The 26,783-nt window shown below is 40.5% G+C and overlaps 1 protein-coding gene across 4 annotated transcripts in view; it reads right to left on the bottom strand.

Annotated features, from left to right (window-relative positions):
• Nucleotides 1-3,129: 3,129 nt before the first annotated feature.
• GRIA2 (glutamate ionotropic receptor AMPA type subunit 2) overlaps nucleotides 3,130-26,783 on the bottom strand; it is a 351,551-nt gene continuing 327,897 nt past the window's right edge. For 3 of the 4 annotated variants that reach the window (XR_013219998.1, XM_077279402.1, XM_077279403.1), the window contains 2 exons: nucleotides 26,618-26,783; nucleotides 3,130-4,031 (listed from right to left, as the gene is read on the bottom strand). The exon at nucleotides 26,618-26,783 is cut by the window's right edge and continues 83 nt beyond it. Coding sequence is in view for 3 of the 4 variants with exons in the window: in XM_077279402.1 (XP_077135517.1) it covers nucleotides 26,621-26,783 (163 nt within the window). In the remaining variant the exon portion in view is untranslated. The remainder of the gene's footprint in view (nucleotides 4,032-26,617) is intronic. The other variant, XM_077279404.1, reaches the window with a different exon arrangement.

The raw sequence follows: 26,783 nt of genomic DNA, 5'->3' as shown, positions 1-26,783 counted from the left end.
CGCTCCTGTGATGCTTGCCTTCCAGAGCCTAACTAATAGGTGTTAATATAACACAATATGCATGTGTCATGGTAGCCATGGGAGCCTCTTTTGATGCCTATTTAATGATCATGTAGCTGGGTGCCAATAAAATGGCAGAGGTAGTCTTACCCCTTTTAGTGATCATCTAGATGCAGCTGTCGCTATTGACCAAACTGTTAAATGGCCAAGATCACTAGTGTTTAACTTTTAGCAAGAACAATTGGGTGAGAACGATATACTACTTGTAGATTGTGAAAAAGTATAGACTGTAAAAAAATGTAATAATGTTAATATCAGAAAAATGTTCGGAATTGAAGTGAAGAAATAAAATCAGGAGATTTGAATTTGCTTGTAATTTTTCAAAAATTTGGATTCTCCTAAATGTGAATTTTTTGCGAATTGATTTGTCCCAACTTAGCAAAATGGCAGCTGGCAACTATTTTGCACAATTGTAGAGGGCCAAGAAAATAAATTCTCACCTCATCACTCACCTGCCATTATGTGCTCCAGGCATGCTACTTGACTCTTCTGTCATCTTCACTTATCATCAACCATCCCCAGCACCAAGTAGGCATCAGGCTTCATGATATCCATTTGTGACATCATGACTTCACAACGCATTTTGCCCAAAGCATAGTTAGCATCTCAGGGAACACATGGCATGTTGTCTAAAGCCCTGGTGAAAAGTGATGACGAGGGAAGAGTTGAAGCGAATGCATAGAGAACCATAGGGGGGTTGTGACAGCAGGACAAGTACATGAGTGATGGGTTGAATATATTTTTCACCTCATGCTTATTATGCCTTTAAGTTATCGTTTTGCAGAGACATCAAAATATAATAAGGAATATGAAATTCACATTGCATAACTTTAATATGAACCAAATTTTCTTACTAAATGTGAGCAAATTAATTTCTAAAGATTCACTCATCATATATAACATGAAAGTGTTTACAGAAGTAACACCATATAGAACTCCGGTTAGGTTTCTTAAAAGGAAAGCTAGTTTCTGTGTTTGTCTACACATATCAGTGTGTTTGTGACTGTGTATATTCACCTATTACCTTCAATCTAACATATAATGTAGGTTTAAGAACCTGTGGAATAAGCACATTATTGAGCCAAGTGTTCTTCATCTAATAAAAACTTGCAGTTCACTAAAAAAAAGTTTGTATAGAATATTTACATATAATCTAATTTCTAGAATTAGCACATTACCAAAAAATATAGACAGATGATTGACCCATGGGGATGATGCAAAATTTCCATTGAAAGCTTCACATTCCTAGTTTGGGGAATGATATGTTTCTTACTAATGCAGTCAGGCTCTGGTTATCAAATTGCTCATTTAATTCTACACCTATCTCAAAATGTACAGCTTTTTTGTAAACATTCAAAAAATGATTTCACCAATTCACGGACAATTGGTGAATAAAAATGAAAAATAGAAACTGAATTGATAAAATATAACATTGCTGTGTCACAAACCTGTTGGTAGCATTTCTAATATTAAAATATATATTTTACCCAAGATTATTCTAGCAGATATCCTAAAATATATGTAATAGAATTATAGTATTTTTTGCACATTGGGGTATGAAAAGCATTAAAGTGAACTTATCCCCAGTGTGTGACTGCATCAGTGGGCAGCCAAAGTATGTTCATTTTACTAAATAATACTTGTTATCAAAAATGCACGAAAGTATCCCTAATGGCAAAAGTTGTGCCTGAACTTTCGCGTTTTGCGATCCCGGAAGTTAGAGTAAGGTCCCACAACCCATTGCCCCACTCCTATGTTATCACAAGATTTTCCGCTTTGAACTATACCAGCGCTGACACATCTATTACTAAGCTGCTATTGATTGGTAATCGCTCTAATGTTGTTCGGACTATTGTTAGAAAGCTGGGTCCTTTAGCTTTCCATTAGAGACACTTGTCAGCATTTTTGATAAGTGTTAATTAGTAAAATCATCAGTCTGTGGCTGTCCACTGTTCTTAAATAATAAATTAGTGGCTGTTCACCTATGACTAATTAATTAATAGTCTTTTCCATCATCTTAATATTGCTGTTACTAGTTTGCTAAACTGGAGAAAATAAATTAAGTTAATTAAAAATGTCTCATTTTCATGGTTACAGCTCCTGAATGTTTTCTCTTCAAATAGAAAAATAGCACCTTCATTTTTTTTGTAATCAAAACTCGATTCTAATTCTATTCTTTTCTGTACATGATTATGAGGGCAGCCATATTTCCAGAGCTGCTACTCTAAGCCGTGAAAAAAGTTCAGAGATCTGTTCTATAGCAGCTACATGAACATACTGTAAAAATTCCAAAATTAACACCATCTCTATGACCTGTGTAGAGGTACATTGAAGAGTGGGTGAGGAGGTGCCCAATGCCTAATATATATGGTTATTCCTAGATTATCTGCACTCAACTGTATAAAAATGTGTGAATTTTCATTGTAATCCTGCCTGTGATGTTATTGAGATGACTGCGAAAAATTGAAAAATTGACGTCAACTAAACAGAAAATGTCAGCCTACGAAGCAGTGGAAACTGCAATATTTCTAGATTTTTTAAAAACAAAATATAGACAGTGGCATGGAATAAGAAGGACAGCAACATAAAGTCTGAACATATAAACTTGATTTAAATATTAGCACATTATCTCACAATTCCTTCATTTAATATAATTATCAAATGAGGTTACTGGATATCATATTTACACATTTGACACTTTCAATGTTTGTAATGCTTTTTTTTTTTTTTTTTTTAAAGGAACTTCACAAATCTGATATTAAGTCTAAATACTGTGATAACAATAACCAAAGGAATACTACACTATCAAGAACAAAAATAGTTTCATGTCTGGCACAGGGGTTGAGCAAGGTGGGGCATCCCTGGTGTTTAAAGAAATATCAGGAAGGGTAATGTCATTTTTTTGTTCTTAGCATTATTACAACAAATGAAAACTTTCCACCATTAACCCCATTACCTTATGATGTTTTTTTTTTATTTTTTTTTTAGATTACTGAAATAAATTCAAGACAAAAGTCAAAATGATCAGACTCCAATGGCAAACGCTCATTCTGTAGATGAAATCATAGGAAACAAAAAAAAGTTTTATTTTTAATACTGAGCATTATCAAGTGGTCTGAATGTAACATCAATTAAAAGTTAGACTATACAGCACTGATTTGCTTTTATCAATAATAATAGTACTTTGTTACACAACTCCATTGTTTTAAATAGGCTTCATTTCTTTTCAGCAAATGTATATTTGGCTTTGAAAATATGCATCTAATGATGTAACCCTTATGTTCCTCTTATAGTATTTTTTTTTATATATATACAACCAGAATGGAAGCAATTTATTGAAAAGCCATTGTTTCCTTTTTTTTCGAAAATACCAAAAAATATTTTTTATCCATGTTTAATGTTTTATTTTTCTCTTTTTATCTTATAAAATGTCACATCTTGATGCAGTTGATGTCAAGTGTGCTTAAGTCATATGAATCAAGAGACTAACAACGGTTGCTTCAGAAACTGGTGTGTTGCCTGTACAATGTTTTAAGTTAGATTAAACAGATCTTCCAATTTTAGCTGTGCATGTCAGTCAAGCGTCATCTTGAATAAGTGTAGAAAATTGAGTTGTGTTTTCTGCTTTATGTTTTTGCTTCCCTTTTATTTCCAACCAAGCATCCATTTTGTTATTCAAGATGAAATCCACAGAGATGATAGAATTCTTGTTCAGAAAAGAAAAGTCTTCAAGATATTGGATGCCTCTTTCACCACGTTGACAATAAACGCACAAGAAAGACCATTGTGTAAGGCACTCAAAAGGTTCTTATCAATCACGAGAGATCAGTCACACTGACATTCATTCTCATGCCAGGACTCACTGCATGCACTGCTTTTGGAAATTCTGGTGTCAGAACACGTCCATTTTCCCCAACACTTCCTGTAATTGACAGCCTTGCCTTGTTCCTCATGACATCACTGAAGGATATCTTAAATATAAAGAAAAAAGAAAGAATGAAAAGAAGTGAAATACTTAAGAAAGCTATATAAATTGTTTCTCGGATTAAGCACAACAATATAACAAGAAGCTAGTCGCAATATTTTTAAAGCACACTGAAATGGTTAGAAGCCATCATAGGAATGTAATGTTGTTAGTTTGCTGAACATTTAAATGTGTTTGAGTGTGTATGTTAAATACACTGGGGTAGATTTACTAAGGTTATCTGTTTGATTTTTAATAATTTGACATGCCACTCTTCATAATTTGGAAAAATGCTTACAAAATCTGAGTCACAATTGTTACGTTAGGACAAGACAACAGGTAATTTCCCAATGTGGAATGACTTTCAGGTTAGATAAGTTCTATTGTTCTTGTCCAGTCTACTCTATGGGTCATGAGAAAAATACTGGAACCTTATCTCCAGCGTTTTTAATATTTCAGCGCTAGAGTGATACAACTAATGTAAATTCCCTGGTATTATACTTACCAGTTTCCTTCTCCATCTTTTATCGCTGCCAGTCTGGTCCGGATTCTGAAGTTTGTAGACTGCTGGATCGCTCTACTGTTTGCTGGGCGATCCTGAAGTCACAACTCAATGTAAGCCTATAAGAGCCACAACAAGGCTCTCAGACTTACATTGAGAGCTTGTGACTAGGGTTGAGCGAAACGGGTCGTTCATTTTCATAAGTCGCCGACTTTTGGCAAAGTCGGCGTCTCATGAAACCCGACTCGATCCCTGTGTGGGGTCGGCCATGCGGTACGCGATCTTGGCGCCAAAGTCGCGTTTCGTATGACGCGATTAGCGCCATTTTTTCAGCCAATGAATGAGCGTGGGCAGAGTGATGACATAGGTGTTAGGGGAGTGAACGCCTATCGTCATGTTATCGCTTGTGCGTAGTAGCGATTTGGAATGTGCAAATCGAAATTTTCTGTTCTGGGACGGAGGGGGGAGAGAGAGAGAGAGAGAGAGAGAGAGAGAGATTTAAAAAAAAAACAGTTAGAGATATATTAAAAAAAAAAAAAAAAAAATTATCTTCACTGGGTTTCGTGTTTCGGCCGAAACCCGACTTTTCACTGTGGTCGACCGATTTCACTCGACTCGACTTTTAAGACAGTCGGGTTTCACAAAACCCGACTCGACCCTAAAAAACTGAAGGTCGCTCAACCCTACTTGTGACTGTTACTCTGACTTCTGGTCAGTCAGAAATTACAGTGCTGGGAACAGCTGAAGATGATGGTAAGTATAACACTAGGGTCAGGGAACTTAGATTTAGTTGCACTAGTCCAGCTCTGAAATAAAAAAAAATGCTGGAGTGGTGCTTTAACTTGACGTTCACACATAAGGCTTAAAATTTAAGCAATCACGAAACTGATTTATGCAATAATTTGACGAGTCAAAAAGAGGAGAAAAGCAGATTGCAATTCACAGGGTAATAAGATTGTCTGAATGGTGTTATGAAAGAACGATATTTTCACATTCATCTACAGCTTTGATTTTGTAATGACTGAGAAATCCACACTAGAGCTTATTGCAGTTATTTTTTCTAGCACCATTAAAAGTGTTTAATCTGTATATGGCTTAGCAGTATAAATGTATTCGCTGAAAATGAATCTATCTGAAACATTTAAAAAAGTGTTCTTATTCTGTTCTGTAAAATCACCATCTTTATGTGACACAAAAGTGTATGTTTTCTACACACAGCACTGCAGGACTTCTCGTGTGACTTGGGCATGGGCAAGTCCATCCCTCAAACAATTATGTAATTTTGTTTCTCTATATCCACAGCACTTTGCGCTTTATCATTTAGGAATAGAATAAGACACATGCATAGTGAGACTTTACATGGTAAACAATTAACATAAGTCCTTAGATAAATTTATGGGGGCACCACAGAGTATAAAGCAATGGGATCCAACCCTGACCTCAGAATAACGTATAAATACAAAAACAAGAAAAAGCAGAGGCCATATACAATGGGGATCACCACACAGCAAAGATTCATGCACGAATGAATCTTTGCTGTGTGGTGATCCCCATTGTATATGGCCTCTGCTTTTTCTTGTTTTTGCAATTAACATGTCTGTTGCTCTTCATGAAGCATCCAATATTTTTTTCATCTAAAACCCAAGGACACAACAAAGCAAAGAAAAATAAAAAATGGTATGCTTGTGTGTTTAGCTTGTGTGACATAAAATAAATCGGGTAAGCTCCAAACACAAACTAGTGCAATGAGTTTTCAGTATTTCCATGTTTTTCATTTATGACACAAACTGTATAATTTTGATACACTATGGTCCCATTTCATCAAGACCGGCAATTTTCTCACTGGTCTCGATGAGGGTGTTCGTTTCTTATTCATTACGAAGTGCACACTGGAGAATCTGACGAGTGGTTTGTGCTGGGCCAGAAATCTGACTCAAGTTCCTCATGTGAAAATGCCGAAAGAAAAAAGTTTGTGCATCTCAGAGCTGAGCTACGCAAACATTTTGCAACTTTTAAAAGCATTTGACACCAGAATTCTGGCAAAATTGCTTTAATGAATCAAGGACATTGTTTATATCTTTACAGATTTTTGCGGTCCATTTATTTGAGTGAAACTGTCAAAACCCAGGACCCCAGTTGACATAAGGAAAGTCTGATAAGTATACACATTCCTTCAGTCAGCTTTATGGAGAGAATTGTTTAAGTGACTTCCTTTTTTACATTTATTCCCTGAGCTGAGCACACAATAACCAGGGAACTACTTACACCTTATTGATTAATATTTGAGACACTTGTAAATAATTGGGTTGTCAGGATTCAGAAAAATCAACCATGTATAGTAAGTACATTCTTAGTCTACACCTCAATGCCATGTATTAATGAAAACATAGGCCCTGCTGGTGTTTCCTATGCCACTGTTAATGAGGGACATGAATTAATAAGATGCACCAAATTCATTAAGAGGCATATGCGAATTCATGAATTTGGAACATCTTATCCGTGCATGCGCCTCTGTTGGCCTCACCAAAAATACTACTTCATTTAGGGTATGTGTCCACGTTCAAGATTGCATCATGATTTGCTCATGATTTGACGCAGGTAAAATCTGCACCAAATCTGCACCTGAGGTCACTGGCAGGTCACCTGCGTTTTTCATGCGTTTTTTTTTCATGCGGATTTGTGTGTTTGTAAGCTAAATAAAGATATACAAGAAAAAAATTGTGATGTAATTTCTTGTCCAACCTCTTCATTTACATACTCTATTGAAGAATAATGTTTACACACACAGCTAGATAGATGGATACGATTGATGTCTATCTATCGTATCTATCATATCTATCTATCATATCCATCTATCATATCTATCTATCATATCTATCTAGCTATCATATCCATCTATCGTATCTATCTATCTATCTATCTATCTATTGTATTTATCTATGGTATCTATCTATCGATATATCTATCAATTATCTACTGCTATATCTATCTATAACTATATCTATCTATATATAGATATATCGATAGATATATTGATAGATAGATAATAGACTAAAAGATAGATATGATAGATAGATAGATACGATAGATAGATTGATACGATAGATGGATATGATAGATGGATACGATAGATAGATAGATACGATAGATATATTGATAGATAATAGATAAATAGATAATAGATTAATAGATAGATACGATAGATGGATACGATAGATAGATGGATACGATAGATGGATACGATAGATAGATAGACATATTGATAGATAATAGATAAATAGATAATAGATTAATAGGACGGAGCGTGCTGTTGCATGTATTTCTATGCAGCCGCATGCTCCGGTCCCAAGTGCCGGTGGCAGTGCCGGGTATTAAGATTCGAGACTCGTTCGAGTTTCTCGCATGTGTGATCCCGGCCTTAAATAAAGACACATACACCCATGAAATCTGCGTTAGGCTGGGGTCACACTCGCGAGAAACTCACACAAGTCTCTCACTTCAATACCTGGCACTGCCGCAGGCACTCGGGACCGGAGTGTGCGGCTGCATGTATTTCTATGCAGCTGAACGCTCTGGTCCTGAGTGCCCGCGGCAGTGTCGGGTATTTACCCTGGCCTTAAATGCAATATGTTTAATTTAAAAAAAATAAAAATTGGGCTGATATTCATAGCCTAGAGAGAGACCATGGATATTGGCCCCCCGGCTACAAATACCAGCCCCCAGCCACCCCTGAAATGGCGCATCTATAAGATGCGCCAATTCCGGCGCTTAGCCTCTCTCTTCCCACTCCCGAGTAGTGGTGGGATATGGGGTAATAAGGGGTTAATGACACCTTAGGTGACATTAAGCCCGGTTAATAATGGCGAGGCGTCAATAAGACGCCTATCCATTATTAATCCTAGTAAAGTGTAAATAAAACAGACACTAGAAAAAAGTATTTTAATGAAATGATTACACACATTTTTTGACCATATCTTTATTGTACGCTCAATCCTCTTGAAGACCCTCGTCCTGCAAAAAAGCAAAAAAAAAACAAACCAAATTCATACTCCCTGTCCGCAGATATCCCATAACGAGTGTCCCACGACGAGTCCAGCTCTACTACATCTGGATGCCTGACATCCAGACATAGCAGAGCTTGTAGATGATCGCTGGAGATAACTCTCCAGCGATCACCTATATTCTAGCACTCACGGTCAGCTGATCATGAGAACTAGCCTAGTGTGACCGGAGATAACCCCCGGTCACGTGGACAGCAGTTCTCGCGGTAAGCTAAGTTATCGCGAGAACTTATCAGTTTCTACGCATATCACTGCGGTTTTCCGCAGCTAATGATTATCTATGGGAAATTTGCGGCGACGGAGCGTCGCCGCACTGTAAACAGACATGCTGCGTTCTGAAAAGACGCGCCGCATGTCCGTTTACGCGGGTCTGCCGCCTGCGGGTTTTACTGCATAGTGGAGATGAGATTTCATGAAATCCCCTCCACTATGCTATAACATCTGGATGCTGCGTGTTTGACGCTGCGGCTCTACGCAGCGTGAAACATGCAGCATTTCCTGAATGTGGACTCATACCCTTAGGGACTGGAATAACATTTCTAACATAAAAAATGCCACCACTTTTGATAAATTTGATTTACCAAGCCCCATTCCACCTCCGCTCTGCCTATTTTGCCAGAGATGCTCAAACCTGGAAGATCTGGATCAGCAAATTCCGCACATAGTCGTTTATGTTTCTACTTTCTAAAATTCTGTGAATTAACTTTACCATTTACATCTCTTTGTATCTCTTTCCATGAAGTTAGATATTTGAATAAGATACAGTTATATCATTTCCTCCAATATTGATCATTGGAATTTGTGAGTTCTCTAATTTTAGTTAACCTATCCTCATTCATATCCCACCCTTTCACCCCCAGCTAACCCTTCCCGGTTATAATAAAAATTTGATAAAAACAATCTAAAGAGAGATGCTCAAACCTGGCATGAAAATGCCAAAGTAAAAAAAAATGTAGGTATCACATCACATGATCTAGCACAGCCAATCAGGGAGGCCATTACAGCCACTATAAAAGATGAGAGAAGGGAAAGCAGAGATCATGATGCAGCTCATCATTACAAATGAGTAAAGAAAGGCATAAATCAGAGTGTGGTGTATTAATCCAATGCTGAAACACATATAAAATGTCTGTGTAACAATAATACACAGATTCAAGTGATTGGAAGGTGATGGACCCAAGTCCATGCAACTGCGAACTGATTGATCTGTAATATCCTACAGTACAGTACCTTAATACACTTTTTTTCATTTTTCATGCAATACAAAAAAGAAGGGCAGTTTAAGTCCCCTCAGTTGTTGCATTCCTTTTGTCTTTTTTAAAAAAGCAAAAGAAAAATCCTAACACATGTGGAATTATATACTTAACAAAAAAGTGTGAAACAACTGAAAATATGTCTTATATTCTAGGCTCTTCAAAGTAGCCACCTTTTGCCTTGATGACTGCTTTGCACACTCTTGGCATTCTCTTGATGAGCTTCAAAAGGTAGTCACCGGAAATGGTCTTCCAACAATCTTGAAGATGTTCCCAGATATGCTTAGCACTTGTTGGCCCTTTTGCCTTCACTCTGCGGTCCACCTCACCCCAAACCATCTCGACTGGGTTCAGGTCTGGTGACTGTGGAGACCAGGTCATCAGGTGTAGCACCCCATCACTCTCCTTCTTGGTCAAATAGCCCTTACACAGCCTGGAGGTGTGTTTGGGGTCATTGTCCTGTTGAAAAATAAATGATGGTCCAACTAAATGCAAAACGGATGGAATAGCATGCCGCTGCAAGATGCTGTGGTAGCCATGCTGGTTCAGTATGCCTTCAATTTTGAATAAATCCCCAACAGTGTCACAAGCAAAGCACCCCCACACCATCACACCTCCTCCTCTATGCTTCACAGTGGGAATCAGACATGTAGAGTCCATCCGTTCACCTTTTCTGAGTCGCACAAAGACACGGTGGTTGGATCCAAAGATCTCAAATTTGGACTCATCAGACCAAAGCACAGATTTCCACTGGTCTAATGTCCATTCCTTGTGTTCTTTAGCCCAAGCAAGTTTCTTCTGCTTGTTGCCTGTCCTTAGCAGTGGTTTCCTAGCAGCTATTTTACCATGAAGGCCTGCTGCACAAAGTCTCCTCTTAACAGTTGTTGTAGAGATGTGTCTGCTGCTAGAACTGTGTGTGGCATTGACCTGGTCTCTAATCTGAGCTGCTGTTAACCTGCGATTTCTGAGGCTGGTGACTCGGATAAACTTATCCTCAGAAGCAGAGGTGACTCTTGATCTTCCTTTCCTGGGGCAGTCCTCATGTGAGCCTGTTTCTTTGTAGCGCTTGATGGTTTTTGCAACTACACTTGGGGACACTTTCAAAGTTTTCCCAATTTTTTGGACTGACTGACCTTCATTTCTTAAAATAATGATGGCCACTCGTTTTTCTTTACTTAGTTGCTTTTTTCTTGCCATAATACAAATTCTAACAGTCTATTCAGTAGGACTATCAGTTGTGTATCCACCAGACTTCTGCACAACACAACTGATGGTCCCAACCCCATTTATAAGCAAGAAATCCCACTTATTAAACCTGACAGGACACACCTGTGAAGTGAAAACCATTTCTGGTGACTACCTCTGGAAGCTCATCAAGAGAATGCCAAGAGTGTGCAAAGCAGTCATCAAAGCAAAAGGTGGCTACTTTGAAGAACCTAGAATATAAGACATATTTTCAGTTGTTTCACACTTTTTTGTTAAGCATATAATTCCACATGTGTCAATTCATAGTTTTGATGCCTTCAGTGTGAATTTACAATTTTCATAGTCATGAAAATACAGAAAAATCTTTAAATGAGGTGTGTCCAAACTTTTGGTCTGTACTGTATATACATGATAAAAAAAAGTTTTTTGCACACTTGATATCATCCAATGTTACACTCATACATTCCACCCAAAAACAGAGGCTTGTGCTGTCTTTTGAGATGTGTACTTAGCTTTTCTTGTTATGTATTTTACGGGAAAAGCAAAGTTTTTTTCTTTTTTTTTAAATCTTTAAAAATAAAGGACAGATTTTATGTTTTCATAACTGCTTTACTAATGCAATTTAACAACTGTAATCCCCACGGTACTTTGGGATCATGCCGCATCTTACTTTCTGTGCAAATACCCAACGACTAAAGTAGCATTCTTGGTCACAGCTTTTTGTGGAGATGGGGTTAAAATATTACGTAAAATAAATAAAAAAATTATACACAATTTACTGTTGGCATACCTGTTTTACTAGTCCTCATAATCATACAACACACAAAAATACTACCGGCTGGTGCCACCATTGACCTTTTGTGCATGTAACCATTCTAATAACATTGCAATCTTGATTACTGCATTTTGTTGGGAGGAAAATAAAATATTACTTAAAATGTAATCTATATATTTTTTTAACCCCTTCCCGACCTTTGACGCATACGCTGCGTCATGAAAGTCTGTGCCTTCCCGACCTGTGACGCAGCGTATGCGTCATGGAGGGATCGCGTCCCTGCAGATCGGGTGAAGGGGTTAACTCCCATTTTACCCGATCTGCAGAGACAGGGGGAGTGGTGCTTCAGCCCAGGGGGGGTGGCTTCACCCCCCCGTGGCTACGATCGCTCTGATTGGCAGTTTCACTTTCAACAGCCAATCAGAGCGATTTGTAATATTTCACCTAAAAAACTGGTGAAATATTACAATCCAGCCATGGCCGATGCTGCAATATCATCGGCCATGGCTGGAAATACTAAAGTGACCCCCCCCCCCGATCGCCCCCCCAGTCCTCCGTTATGGGGTCCGGTCCCCTCCGTCCGCCTGCCGGCTCCCCCGTCCTCCTGTCCGCTCCCTCCTTGCTCAGATCCCCCCCCCTGTGCTCCGATCACCCCCCCTGTGCTCCGATCCACCCCCCCACCACCCCTTCATACTTACCGATCCTCCCGGTGTCCGGCCGTCTCCTCGCTGGGCGCCGCCATCTTGGAAAATGGCGGGCGCATGCTCAGTGCGCCCGCCGAATCTGCCAGTCGGCAGATTCCTTACAAGTACATTTTGATCGCTGTGGTAGGTTCTATCACAGCGATCAAAATAAAAAAAATAATAAATAACCCCCCCCCCCTTTATCACCCCCATAGGGACAATAATAAAATAAATAATTTATTTATTTTTTTTTTCCACTAGGGTTAGGGTTAGAACTAGGGTTAGAACTAGGGGTAGGGTTAGGGTTACGGGTAGGGTTAGGGGTAGGGTTATGGCATGTGCACACAGAGCGGATCGGCCGCGGATCGGCCGCGGATCCGCAGCGGATCCGCAGCGGATCGGCCGCGGATCCGCAGCGGATCGGCCACGGATCCGCAGCGGATCCGCAGCGGATCCGCAGCGGATCGGCAGCGGATCCGCAGCGGATTGGCAGCGGATTGGCCGCGGATCGGCAGCGGATCCGCAGCGGATCGGCCACGGATTGGCAGCGGATCCGCAGCGGATTGGCAGCGGATTGGCCGTGGATCCGCAGCGGATTGGCAGCGTATCCGCAGCGGATTGGCCACGGATCGGTAGCGGATTGGCCGCGGATCCGCAGCGGATTGGCAGCGGATCCGCAGCGGATTGGCCGCGGATCCGCAGCGGATTGGCAGCGGATTGGCCGCGGATCCGCAGCGGATCGGTAGCGGATTGGCCGCGGATCCGCAGCGGATTGGCCGCTGCGAATTCGAAGCAGTTTTCCATCAGGTTTACAGTACCATGTACACCTAAGGAAAACCAAATCCGCTGTGCCCATGGTGCGGAAAATTCCGTGCAGAAACGCTGCGTTGTATTTTCCGCAGCATGTCAATTCTTTGTGCGGATTCCGCAGCGTTTTACACCTGTTCCTCAATAGGAATCCGCAGGTGAAATCCGCACAAAAAAACACTGGAAATCTGCTGTAAATCCGCAGGTAAAACGCAGTGCCTTTTACCTGCAGATTTTTCAAAAATCGTGCGGAAAAATCTCACACGAATCCGCAACGTGGGCACATAGCCTTAGGGTTAGGGTTGGAATTAGAGTTAGGGTTGGAATTAGGGCTAGGGTTTGAAATAGGGTTAAGATTAGGCTTGTGGTTAGGGTTACGGATAGGGTTAGGAGTGTGTTGGGGTTACAGTTGTGGTTAGGGTTGGGATTAGGGTTACGGTTGGGATTAGGGTTAGGATTAGGGTTGGAATTAGGGTTACGGGTGTGTTGCGGTTAGGGTTGTGGTTAGGGGTGTGTTGGGGTTAGGGTTGTGATTAGGGTTATGGCTACAGTTGGGATTAGGATTAGGGGTGTGTTGGGGTTAGTGTTGAAGTTAGAATTGAGGGGTTTCCACTGTTTAGGCACATCAGGGGTCTCCAAACGCAACATGGCGCCACCATTGATTCCAGCCAATCTTGCGTTCAAAAAGTCAAATGGTGCTCCCGCCCTTCCAAGCCCCGACGTGCGCCAAAACAGTGGTTTACCCCCACATTTGGGGTACCAGCGTACTCAGGACAAACTGGGCAACAACTGTTGGGGTCCAATTTCTCCTGTTACCCTTGCAAAAATAAAAAATTGCTTGCTAAAACATCTTTTTTGAGGAAAGAAAAATGATTTTTTATTTTCACGGCTCTGCGTTGTAAACTTCTGTGAAGCACTTGGGGGTTGAACGTGCTCACCACACATCTAGATAAGTTCCTTGGGGGGTCTAGTTTCCAAAATGGGGTCACTTGTGGGGGGTTTCTACTGTTTAGGCACATCAGGGGCTTTGCAAATGCAATGTGACGCCCGCAGACCATTCCATCAAAGTCTGCATTTCAAATGTCACTACTTCCCTTCCGAGCCCTGACGTGCGCCCAAACAGTGGTTTACCCCCACATATGGGGTATCAGCGTACTCACAACAAACTGGGCAACAAATATTGGGGTCCAAATTCTCCTGTTACCCTTGTGAAAATAAAAAATTGCTTGCTAAAACATCTTTTTTGAGGAAAGAAAAATGATTTTTTATTTTCACGGCTCTGCGTTGTAAACTTCTGTGAAGCACTTGGGGGTTGAACGTGCTCACCACACATCTAGATAAGTTCCTTGGGGGGTCTAGTTTCCAAAATGGGGTCACTTGTGGGGGGTTTCTACTGTTTAGGCATATCAGGGGCTCTGCAAACGTAACATGATGCCCGCAGACCATTCCATCAAAGTCTGCATTCCAAAACGTCACTACTTCCCTTCCGAGCCCCGGCATGTGCCCAAACAGTGGTTTACCCCCACATATGGGGTATCAGCGTACTCAGGAGAAACTGGACAACAACTTTTGGGGTCCAATTTCTCCTGTTACTCTTGCAAAAATAAAAAATTCTGGGCTAAAAAAATATTTTTGAGGAAAGGAAACACATTTATTATTTTCACGGCTCTGCGTTATAAACTTCTGTGAAGCACTTGGGGGTTCAAAGTGCTCACCACACATCTAGATAAGTTCCCTTGGGGGTCTAGTTTCCAAAATGGAGTCACTTGTGGGGAGTTCCTACTGTTTAGGCACATCAGGGGCTCTGCAAACGCAACCTGATGCCCGCAGAGCATTCCATCAAAGTCTGCATTTCAAAACGTCACTACTTCCCTTCCGAACCCCGACGTGTGCAAAACAGTGGTTTACCCCCACATATGGGGTATCAGCGTACTCAGGAGAAACTGGACAACAACTTTTGGGGTCCAATTTCTCCTGTTACTCTTGCAAAAATAAAAAAATTCTGGGCTAAAAAAAATATTTTTGAGGAAAGGAAACACATTTTTTATTTTCACGGCTCTGCGTTATAAACTTCTGTGAAGCACTTGGGGGTTCAAAGTGCTCACCACACATCTAGATTAGTTCCTTGGGAGGTCTAGTTTCCAAAATGGGGTCACTTGTGCGGGAGCTCCAATGTTTAGGCACACAGGGGCTCTCCAAACGCGACATGGTGTCCACTAATGATTGGAGCTAATTTTCCATTCAAAAAGCCAAATGGCGTGCCTTCCCTTCCGAGCCCTGCCGTGCGCCCAAACAGTGGTTTACCCCCACATATGGGGTATCATCGTACTCAGGACAAACTGGACAACAACATTTGGGATCCAATTTCTCCTATTACCCTTGGGAAAATAAAAAATTCTGGGCTAAAAATCATTTTTGAGGAAAGAAAAATTATTTTTTTATTTTCACGGCTCTGCGTTATAAACTTCTGTGAAGCACCTGGGGGTTATAAGTGCTCACTATGCATCTAGATAAGTTCCTTGGGGGGTCTAGTTTCCAAAATGTGGTCACTTGTAGGGGAGCTCCAATGTTTAGGCACACAGGGGCTCTCCAAACGCGACATGGTGTCCGCTAACGATTGGAGCTAATTTTCCATTCAAAAAGTCAAATGGCACGCCTCCCCTTCCGAGCCTTGCCGTGCACCCAAACAGTGGTTTACCCCCACATATGAGGTATCGGCATACTCAGGAGAAATTGCCCAACAAATTTTAGAATCCATTTTATCCTGTTGCCCATGTGAAAATGAAAGAATTGAGGCTAAAAGAAATTTTGTGTGAAAAAAAAGTACTTTTTCATATTTGCGGATCAATTTGTGAAGCACCTGGGGGTTTAAAGTGCTCACTATGCCTCTAGATGAGTTCCTTGGGGGGTCTAGTTTCCAAAATGGGGTCACTTGTGGAGGAGCTCCAATGTTTAGGCACACAGGGGCTTTCCAAACGCGACATGGTGTCCGCTAACGATGGAGATAATTTTTCATTCAAAAAGTCAAATGGCGCTCCTTCCCTTCCGAGCCTTACCATGTGCCCAAACAGTGGTTTACCCCCACATGTGAGGTATTGGTGTACTCAGGAGAAATTGCCCAACAAAATTTAGGATCCATTTTATCCTGTTGCCCATGTGAAAATGAAAAAATTGAGGCTAAAATAATTTTTTTGTGAAAAAAAAGTACTTTTTCATTTTTACGGATCAATTTGTGAAGCACCTGGGGGTTTAAAGTGCTCACTATGCTTCTAGATAAGTTCCTTGGGGGTCTAGTTTCCAAAATGGGGTCACTTGTGGGGGAGCTCCAATGTTTAGGCACACGGGGGCTCTCCAAACGTGACATGGTGTCCGCTAAAGATTGGAGCCAATTTTTCATTCAAAAAGTCAAATGGCGCTCCTTCCCTTCCGAGCCCTGCCGTTCTCCCAAACAGTGGTTTACCCCCACATTTGAGGTATCAGCGTACTCAGGACAAATTGGACAACAACGTCCGTGGTCCAGTTTCTCCTTTTACCGCTGGGAAAATAAAAAAATTGTTGCTAAAAGATCATTTTTGTGACTAAAAAGTTAAATGTTCATTTTTTACTTCCATGTTGCTTCTGCTGCTGTGAAACACCTGAAGGGTTAATAAACTTCTTGAATGTGGTTTTGAGCACCTTGAGGGGTGCAGTTTTTAGAATGGTGTCACTTTTGGGTATTTTCAGCCATATAGAACCCTCAAAATGACTTCAAATGTGAGGTGGTCCCTAAAAAAAATGGTTTTGTAAATTTTGTTGTAAAAATGAGAAATCACTGGTCAAATTTTAACCCTTATAACTTCCTAGCAAAAAAAAAAATTGTTTCCAAAATTGTGCTGATGTAAAGTAGACATGTGGAAAACGTTATTTATTAACTATTTTGTGTCACATAACTCTCTGGTTTAACAGAATAAAAATTCAAAATGTGAAAATTGCGAAATTTTCAAATTTTTTGCCAAATTTCCGTTTTTTTCACAAATAAACTCAGAAATTATCGACCTAAATTTACCACTAACATGAAGCCCAATATGTCACGAAAAAACAATCTCAGAATCGCTAGGATCCGTTGAAGCTTTCCTGAGTTATTACCTCATAAAGGGACACTGGTCAGAATTTCAAAAAACGGCAAGGTCATTAAGGCCAAAATAGGCTGGGTCATGAAGGGGTTAAATTGTACACATTTTCATTTTTGCATTCCTGTTTTACTAGCCTAATTTCGCAACTATACTGTTGTCTGTTGCCTCATTTGGAAGCAGCGTACTTACTTGGCAATCATTGTTACTATGTTTTCTTTGATGAGGGGGATTTAATTTGCTTATCAAAAAACGTAAAAATAAATTACATTAATTCTAGGCATTTCACTGTTCCTGTCTGTTTTGGCACGCTTGTTTAAGATGCTAAACTGATACTATGGCCATGCTGTTATTCCATTATGTTTTGGCCGTCACTTGTACCCTACCAGTATTTTTGGCTGATTCTGTATTTTTGCAGGGTTTAATAAGTGATGTTAAAATTTTTTGTAAAAATTATAATTGAGTACAGAATGTATGGCACATGAAAAAAAAGGCATTGATAATAGACTAAGAGAAACAAAAACATGCCACGACTAAAAATATGGAAACCTCTAGCAGTAGCAGCATCTGTACTGCTGACAGAAACCATTTCCACAGAAATAGCATTAAGTGTGGTACACTAGCACCTTACTTTGCCTCTGGCATACGTTTTAGTGGGGAGGAAAATATATGCTACATAATTTGTCTTAGCAACAGTAGAATAATGTTACCGCTGACAGCGACAGTTTGAGTCAATGCTTACAAACATCTAATCTTTTCTAATCTTTTTCATAGGAGACTTACAATAGCACCAATGACACCTCTATCCATTCAGCCTTATAGTCCTCAAAATCACAGCACACCAGGAGTAAGATCTTTCACAAAAACAACTTTTTTTTAATTAATTGGATGAGATGGACTGTCAGCTTTTGGCTTCAGGGACATAGGGCAGGAGGAAATGGAGGGCACAATTGAAACATCAAGCTTTTTTGCTGCATCTGCAAGCTATGGTGGTAGTGACCATGTCAGGGGTATTGACATTTGACAGGGCAAATCTCTAGGTGAGAATAAAGGATGGGGCAGGCAGCTCAAGACTTTGGAACTGGATTGTGGTGCCATGTAGGTGATGTCATAGTAACATAGTAACAGTAACATAGTTAGCAAGGACGAAAAATGACATTTTTCCATCCAGCTCAGCCTATATTCCATCAGAATAATCCCCAGATCTACGTCCTTCTAAAGAATCTAATAACTCTAAGATACAATATTGTTACACTCCAGGCCTCTTTTGAACCCCTCAACTGAGTTCGCCATCACCACCTCCTCAGGCAAGGAATTCCAGATTCTCACTGCTCTAACAGTAAAGAATCCTCTTCTATGTTGGTGGAAAAACCTTCTCTCCTCCAGAAGCAAAGAATGCCCCCTTGTGACCGTCCTTGGTATAAACAGATCCTTAGAGAGATATTTGTATATTTGTATTGTCCCCTTATATACTTATACATGGTTATTAGATCACCTCTCAGCCATCTTTTTTCTAGACTAAATAATCCTAATTTTGCTAATCTCTCTAGGTATTGTAGTTCCCTCATCCCCTATAATAATTGTGTTGTCCTCCTTTGTACTAGTTTCATTTTATCCTTCCTGAGGACTGGTGCCCAAAACTGTACACAGTACTCCATGTGCGGTCTAACCAGGGATTTGTACAGAGGCAGTATAATGCTCTCATCATGTGTATCCAGACCTCTTTTAATGCACCCCATCATCCTGTTTGTGTTGGTCACCAGAGGGGGATGGTGTTGAACTTGGTATTAATATGTAGAGACAAGGTTTGGCCGGCAGATCTTCTGAGTGAAGTTCTGCTTCTTTTGCTTCCAGCTTGGAAGTAGGTAATGTTGTATTTCATGTTTGTGCAGGAGACTGAACAGTGCCTGAAAAGTGTGATGGTGGTGGTGGTGGTGGTGGTGGTGGCAAGTCCTATGTGTAAGCATCTCGGAAATGGAAATTATTTTCAGTGTTGCCAGAAAACCAATCTATTGCAGTTTACAGGCTCTTTTGTTTTAAAATAAGCTATGTACATCCTAGGAACTACTTCTCTTAATCAGAAAATGACATGGCATCACTTGCTCATGTTAAACTTAGGAAGTAAAATTCACCAGAAAAAAGAGCAAGACTCAAACTGTCATCCTCCTTCTCCTCTCTCCAGTAGCCAGTCCTCATTTACAGGTAGTACCTGCCATTCTCATCAACCCCATCCTTATCGCCATCTACTGCTTTCCATACACTTTCTCCTCTCCTTTTATTGCATTGTCAGTTAACCTTTAGGGTGCCCAAGAGACATTCATTCAATCATCCGTTTTTGTTGAAACTGAATGTCGACATATCCGAGTTCACCACAATTGAAGCCGAATCACTTGAATTTTACTGCCTTTTTTTCATAACAATCGAGTGTGCTCAGTCTCAATGTAAGATACCTAGCCAGCATCATTTTTTAATAAAACCATCTCTGCTTTATATTTTCATGTGGCAGAGAATGTGGTCCGTTTCTTCGAAATGATGTTGTGCTGCAAGTTATACTCAACCATCAACAGCAGCAGTGACGGCCAGGGACTTTACATGTATTTTACGCCCAACTGAGTAAATGTTTTGCATGGAGGTGATGCACAATATTTTACTGGTGGTGAGGTGATACCTCCATATTAGGCAATTCTCATACACTTTCTCCACATCCTCCTCAATGGACATCTTCCTATCCTAGACAGCAATAGGGTTTTACATTGTATCAAATGTCACACAGGAGGACTCTGAGTAAACTACAACTGGGCTACCTAATAAGTGACAATGCCAGAAACATTGTGGCTGTCAAGCAATAGAAAAACTTGCTTACTGCATGGCACATACTCTCAATTTGATTATACAATCTTTTCTAAGTATGACCCTTGGGAAAAAAATGTGTTCATTGTACTTCACCTTACAATACATGGCAAAATATGGCCACCAGGATTTGCAGTAACACAGCAGTAAGACTGAACCACTGGCTTTGTGAGATTGAAACATGATAGAATTTACCATTTATACTCGTGTATAAGCCGAGTTTTTAGCACATTATTTTGTGCTGAACACGCCCCCCTATGCTTATATACAAGTCACCATACAGAAAGCTGATGGGGGAGGCGGGGCGGCGGAGCAGCGGGTGCCAGGAGCCGGCGCACACATTATACTCATCTACCTGCGCGCCCTCAGTGCTGACACTGCATCTCGTTCCGGCTGCTGGCACCTGCCTGCAGCTCTTCCTGTGCTCAGCGGTCACATGGTACCGCTCATTAAAGTGATGAATATGGATGCGTCTCCACTCTCATAGGGGTGGAGCGCATATTCATCACCTTAATGAGCGGTACCACGTGACCGCTGAGCACAAGAAGAACTGCAGGAGATGCCGGCAGCTGGAACAAAATGCAGCACCCAGGGCGCGCAGGTAGGTGAGTATGATGTTTTGTTTTTTTTTTCAATAGGAATCATGCACAAAGGGATAGGGAATAAGGAAGCATGCATACAGAGACGGGACTGGGAGTCATGCATACAGGGACAGAATTGGGGAGGCATTCATACCAGGACAGGGAATGGGGAGGCATACATACAGTGACTGAACAGAGGAGGCATGCATAGGGCAGCACGGTGGCTCAGTGGTTAGCACTGCAGCCTTGCAGCGCTGGGGTCCCGGGTTCAATTCCCATGAAGGACAACATCTGCAAGGAGTTTGTATGTTCTTCTTGCGTTTGCGTGGGTTTCCTCAGGGTACTCCAGTTTCATCCCACATTCCAAAATCATACTGAAAGGGAATTTAGATTGTGAGCCCCAGTGATGATAATGTGTGCAAACTGTAAAGCGCTGCGGAATATGTTAGGACTATATAAAAATAAAGATTATTATTATACAGGAAAGGAACGGGGGAGGCATGCAGACAGGGGCAGGGATGGGGAGGCATTCATACCAGGACAGGGAAGAGGGAGGCATGCAGACAGGGATGGGGAGGCATTCATACCAGGACAGGAAAGGGGGAGCCATGCATAGCAGGACAGGGATGAGGGGACAATGCATACCCGGCTTATACTTGAGTCAATAAGCTTACCCATTTTTCTGTGGCAAAAGTAGGTGCCTCAGCTTATACTCGGGTCGGCTTATACTCGAGTGTATACAGTACTTTCTTAATAAATGTCTAAAAAAGGTCAAATAACATTTACAGAAATTGCCTACAAAAACGCTAACAAAATGCTTCAGGAAACATTAACAAAAAGCTCAAACTTACAAACATCAGATAAAATGCCAGAAAAAAAGGAGCGATTCCTGAAGCATCTGCTGTTAGAAAAAGATGTAAAATTAAAATACCCTAAGGTCTATGTTGTTTAAAGAGGTTGTCTGGTCTTAAGGTACAAGTCTGCAGTCACTCTATGTGAGGATTCTATGGTGGCGGTGCAGGGAGCAGTAGCTTCAAGATCGCGAGTATGTAATTTGCATACACAGGGTCATGTGCTGACTAGACGTGCGCGATCTCACTCAATACAAGTCTATTAAGTGAGGCCAGACACCTCTAGTCAGAATGTCGCCAGTATAGCTCTCAGCATTGGCACAGTAGAATCCTCACAGTGCTTGCAGTGTGAGTATTCATAAGTCTGCAGTCACATAGAGTGACTGCAGACTTGTACCCTAAGGCTGGACAACCTCTTTAGGACTACAATGAAGGGATAAAGTTCCCTTCAAAAAATTGTATGTCATTGGAGTCAGTGATCAGTTCTTCCTTACTATTGGTTTATTTCAGGCTTTTGCTGGGTCCTCATTGGTTTTTAACATACAGTGGGGAAAAAAGTATTTAGTCAGCGACCAATTGTGCAAGTTCTCCCACTTAAAAAGATGAGAGGCCTGTAATTGACATCATACGTAGACCACACATATGAGAGTCAAAATGAGAAAAAAAATCCAGAAAACCACCTTGTCTGACTTGGCAAGATTTATTTTGCAAATTATGATGGAAAATAAGTATTTGGTCACTTAAAAAAAGCTCATATCAATATTTTGTTATATATCCTTTGTTGGTAGTGACAGTGGTCAAACATTTTCTGTAAGTTTTGACAAAGTTGGCACACACTGTTGGTGGTATGGTGACCCATTCCTCCACGCAGATCTACTCTAGAGCAGTGATGTTTTGGGCCTATCGCCGGGCAACACAGGCTTTCAACTCCCTCCAAAGGTTTTCTATGGGATTGAGATCTGTAGACTGGCTAGGCCACTCCAGGACCTTCATATGCTTCTTACAAAGCCACTCCTTTGTTGCCCTGGTGGTGTGCTTGGGATCATTATCATGCTGAAAGACCCATCCATGTTTCATCTTCAATGCCCTTGCTGATGGAAGGAGGTTTGCACTCATAATCTCATGATGCATGACCCCATTCATTATTTCATGTACATGGATCAGTCGTCCTGGTCCCTTTGCAGAGAAACTGCCGCAAACCATGATGTTGCCACCCCATGCTTCACAATAGGTATGGTGTTCTTTGGATGCAACTCAGCATTCTGTTTCCTCCAAACCCGAAGAGTTATGTTTCTACCAAACAGTTCTACTTTGATTTCATCAGACCATATGACATTCTCCTAATACTCTTCTGGATAATCCAAATGCTCTCTAGCAAACTTCAGATGGGCCCGGACATGTACTGGCTTAAGCAGGGGGGCACGTCTGGCACTGCAGGATCTGAGTCCCTGTGTGTAGTGTGTTACTGAGGGTAGCCTTTGTTTTGGTGGTCCCAGCTCTATGCAGGTCATTCACTGGGTCCCGGACGAAGTGGTAGCGAAACGTGCGTTGGAGTGGTGTGTGCGGAGGCAGTGGTGCATCATACCAGTTGGTATTTGTGCTGATCTTTGGGCATTTATATTTATATATATATTTTCCTGTCCACTTATTTTACTTTAATCCACAACTTAATCAGGAAGTTCTATTAATATGAGCACTTGGCACTTTATAAATGAATTTCATTTCATTGGTTACACACTATTGATTTTTTTATGCATATATACCCCTATTCTTAAATTGATGTTCAATTTATTTATTATCATGAGATATTTTTCAATACAGCACTTTGTTTATTTATATATGAATTTTGCATGATTTGTATTACATGTAATATATTATTTAATTATTTTTGATTTGGGGTTTATATTCACATTTTTTTATTTATACAGCCAGCTACTATTTAATATAAAAAGAAAAGGAGATATATTTATTTTCCACCATAATTTGCAAAATAAATCTTGCCAAATCAGACAAGGTGATTTTCTGGATTTGTTTTCTCATTTTCACTCTCAGGCTGTGTGCACACGTTCAGGATTTTTCGCAGTTTTTCGCTATAAAAATGGGATAAAACTGCGAAAAAAACGCATACATTAAGCATCCTATTAGAATGCAATCCGCAATTTTTGTGCACATGTTGCGTTTTTTTCCACGGCGGAATCGCATTCTGGAAAAAAACATAGCATGTTCATTCTTTGTGCGAAATTGCAGGGATTCCGCACATAGGAATGCATTAATCCGCTTACTTCCCGCATGGGGCTATGCCCACCATGCAGGAAGTAAGCGGATCATGCGCAGTTGGTACCCAGGCAGGAGGAGAGGAGACTCACCTCCAGGCCCTGGGAACCATATAATTGTTAAAAAAAAGAATTAAAATAATAAATCGTGATATTCTCACCTTCCGGCATCTCTCGCAGCGTTCCCGCTCCTCGCGATGCTCCCGTTCCAAGGGATGTTTTGCGGCAATGACCTGTGATGACGTAGCGGTCTCGTGAGACCGCTACGTCATCTGGGGTCATTGAAGCTATGCATTATTGGGAACGGGAGCATCGCGAGGAGCAGGAACGCTGAGTGGGACGCCTGAAGGTGAGAATATCATGATTTATTATTTTTTTAATTATTTTTAACATTAGATCTTTTACTATTGATGCTGCATAGACAGCATCAATAGTAAAAAAATGGTCACAATTGTCAAACACTGTGCTTGACAAGTGTGACAACCTGTCAATCAGTTTTCCAAGCAATGATACAGATTGCTTGGAAAACGTTAGCATTCTGCAAGCTAATTATGCTTGTAAAACGCTAGTGTTTAGCATTAAAATGCATGCCAATTCCGCAGCTTCTTGCAGCGGCATGCTATTCCATCCGGTTTGCATTTAGTTGGACCATCATTTATTTTTCAACAGGACAATGACCCCAAACACACCTCTAGGCTGTGGAAAAGCTATTTGACCAAGAAGGAGAGTGATGGGTGCTAAGCATCTCTGGGAACTCCTTCAAGATTGTTGGAAGACCTTTCCTGGTGACTGCCTCTTGAAGCTCATCAAGAGAATGCCAAGAGTGTGCAAAGCGGCCCTCAAAGCAAAAGGTGGCTACTTTGAAAAACCTACTGTAGAATATAAGACATAATTTCAGTTGTTTCACACGTTTTTGTTAAGAATATAATTCCACATGTGTTAATTGATAGTTTTGATGCCTTCAGTGTGAATGTACAAATTTTCATAGTCATGAAAATACAGAAAAATCTTTAAATGAGAAGGTGTGTCCAAACTTTTGGTCTGTATTGTATATATGCATCATATGTCAAGTGCAAGAGCATAAACGGGCGGCACGGTGGCGCAGTGTCAGTTTTGCCTGGCTAGTTATCAAAAATACAGAGAAACCCACACTATATATTTTTTTAATTATTTATTTAGAGCGTAGGCGCAGGCTGTTGAATACTCCCATCAGCTGCTCCGGTCCTGGCTGTTATTAGGGACAGCATGCATAGGCTGTGGGGAGCAGTAGTCACATTAGCCAACACCAGTGACTGGAGGTAAACTTTATACCTCCGATCATTTGACAGTGTGGGAATCACTTCTGTTTGACCAGCGGTAATGATTTTACCGCTGATCAGAAGCAGTGTTTGCCGTGCTGTCATGCACATGACAGCGCAACAACCTGGTGTTCGAGGGGCCGAATCCGAACAGTAACAAGGACTTCCTCGTGAAGTCCGTGTTTGGTGTCCATGCCCAAACAGTAGGTGTTCAGTACAGATGCCAAACTTTACTGTTTGAGTTCGCCCATCTCTAATGGTATGGCAACAGAGGCATTCTGAAAATCTATTAATCCCTGTCTTAGGCGATCAGTTAAAATGCTTTACACCACAGTTCAAGACAATTGCAGTATTTTGTACTTGCGACCAAGCCATAGCAGGTTTAAAGAAAATCAGTCAACTCATACATGCTGCCCAATCTGCGGGCATCATGTATCAGGCACTGGCTGCATTAACTCAGCCAGGTGTGTTTTACTCTGAAACGGTACGGCATATATGCACATTTTGGAATATGGTGATGTAAACTAAACTTTTTTTTATTTGTAAAAGTTTAAAAGAAGTAAAATAATTGAGTATAATTACAAATAATAATTGAGTACAATTTTACTATATCCCAAATATTCCAATACAATTAAGACCACATTCAGTATTTGGTCAGGATTTTACATCAGTATTTGTAAACTAAAACCAGGAATGTGTGAAATAAGTGGTGACGTGTTTCTATTATACTTTTCCTGATTGTTCCCCTCCTAATTTTGCCTTACAAATACTGATGTAGAATACTGACCAAATACTGAACGTCTGAAAGTGGCCTTATGGTAAATTACCGTAAATGCTACCGATTAAAACTTTCTTCTTTCCTCAGAAAAATACAATCCTGTATATAATTATATTGGTGGAAAAATGTAAAAAAATATTTCTCTTGGAATGTGGGAACTAAAAAATGTAAATAATAGTAATGTTCAAGGTTTTAAGGTGCTAAAGTGTGGATTGACTTCCCGGACACTATAGTCAGTGATGCTATCAAATGTTTTTAATATCGACATTTTTGAAAGATCTTTCTATGCTGTTTGTAAATGGACATTGGATAAAGATATGTATGTGAGTTTATAAGGAGTTTATTTCCTAGACTCATTTTAATAAACTCTTTTGTAAATATACCCCAGTGACCATCATGGTTTTCACAATTTTACTTGACCACAAAAAAAGCAAGACAATGAATGATAGCACAAAAATCTGCTGATATGACTATGGCTAGTACCTAGTGCCACCAAATGTCAGCTTAAAGGCACATGGATGAAGTCAAGCGTGCACTTAAAAGTTGTAAAGGAACCTCATTCCTACCCCCTAAATTTTTACACTTTCGATTCCATATACGTTGTAACCTTCCTTATAAGTTGCAAAATTCTGTGAATTCTGAGAAGAAGCAGGGTTAGTGTTCTGTGCATTCTTTGCCACCTTCATTCTTTTCGCCTCAGCTCTTGACTTGTAGCAGAACTCAATCAAAGCC

This window comes from Ranitomeya variabilis, chromosome 1, assembly GCF_051348905.1.
Source record: "Ranitomeya variabilis isolate aRanVar5 chromosome 1, aRanVar5.hap1, whole genome shotgun sequence".
In the NCBI taxonomy this organism is placed as follows: domain Eukaryota; kingdom Metazoa; phylum Chordata; class Amphibia; order Anura; family Dendrobatidae; genus Ranitomeya; species Ranitomeya variabilis.
Note: the sequence above shows the minus strand (reverse complement) of the source record. Positions and strands in the feature narration are given on the sequence as shown.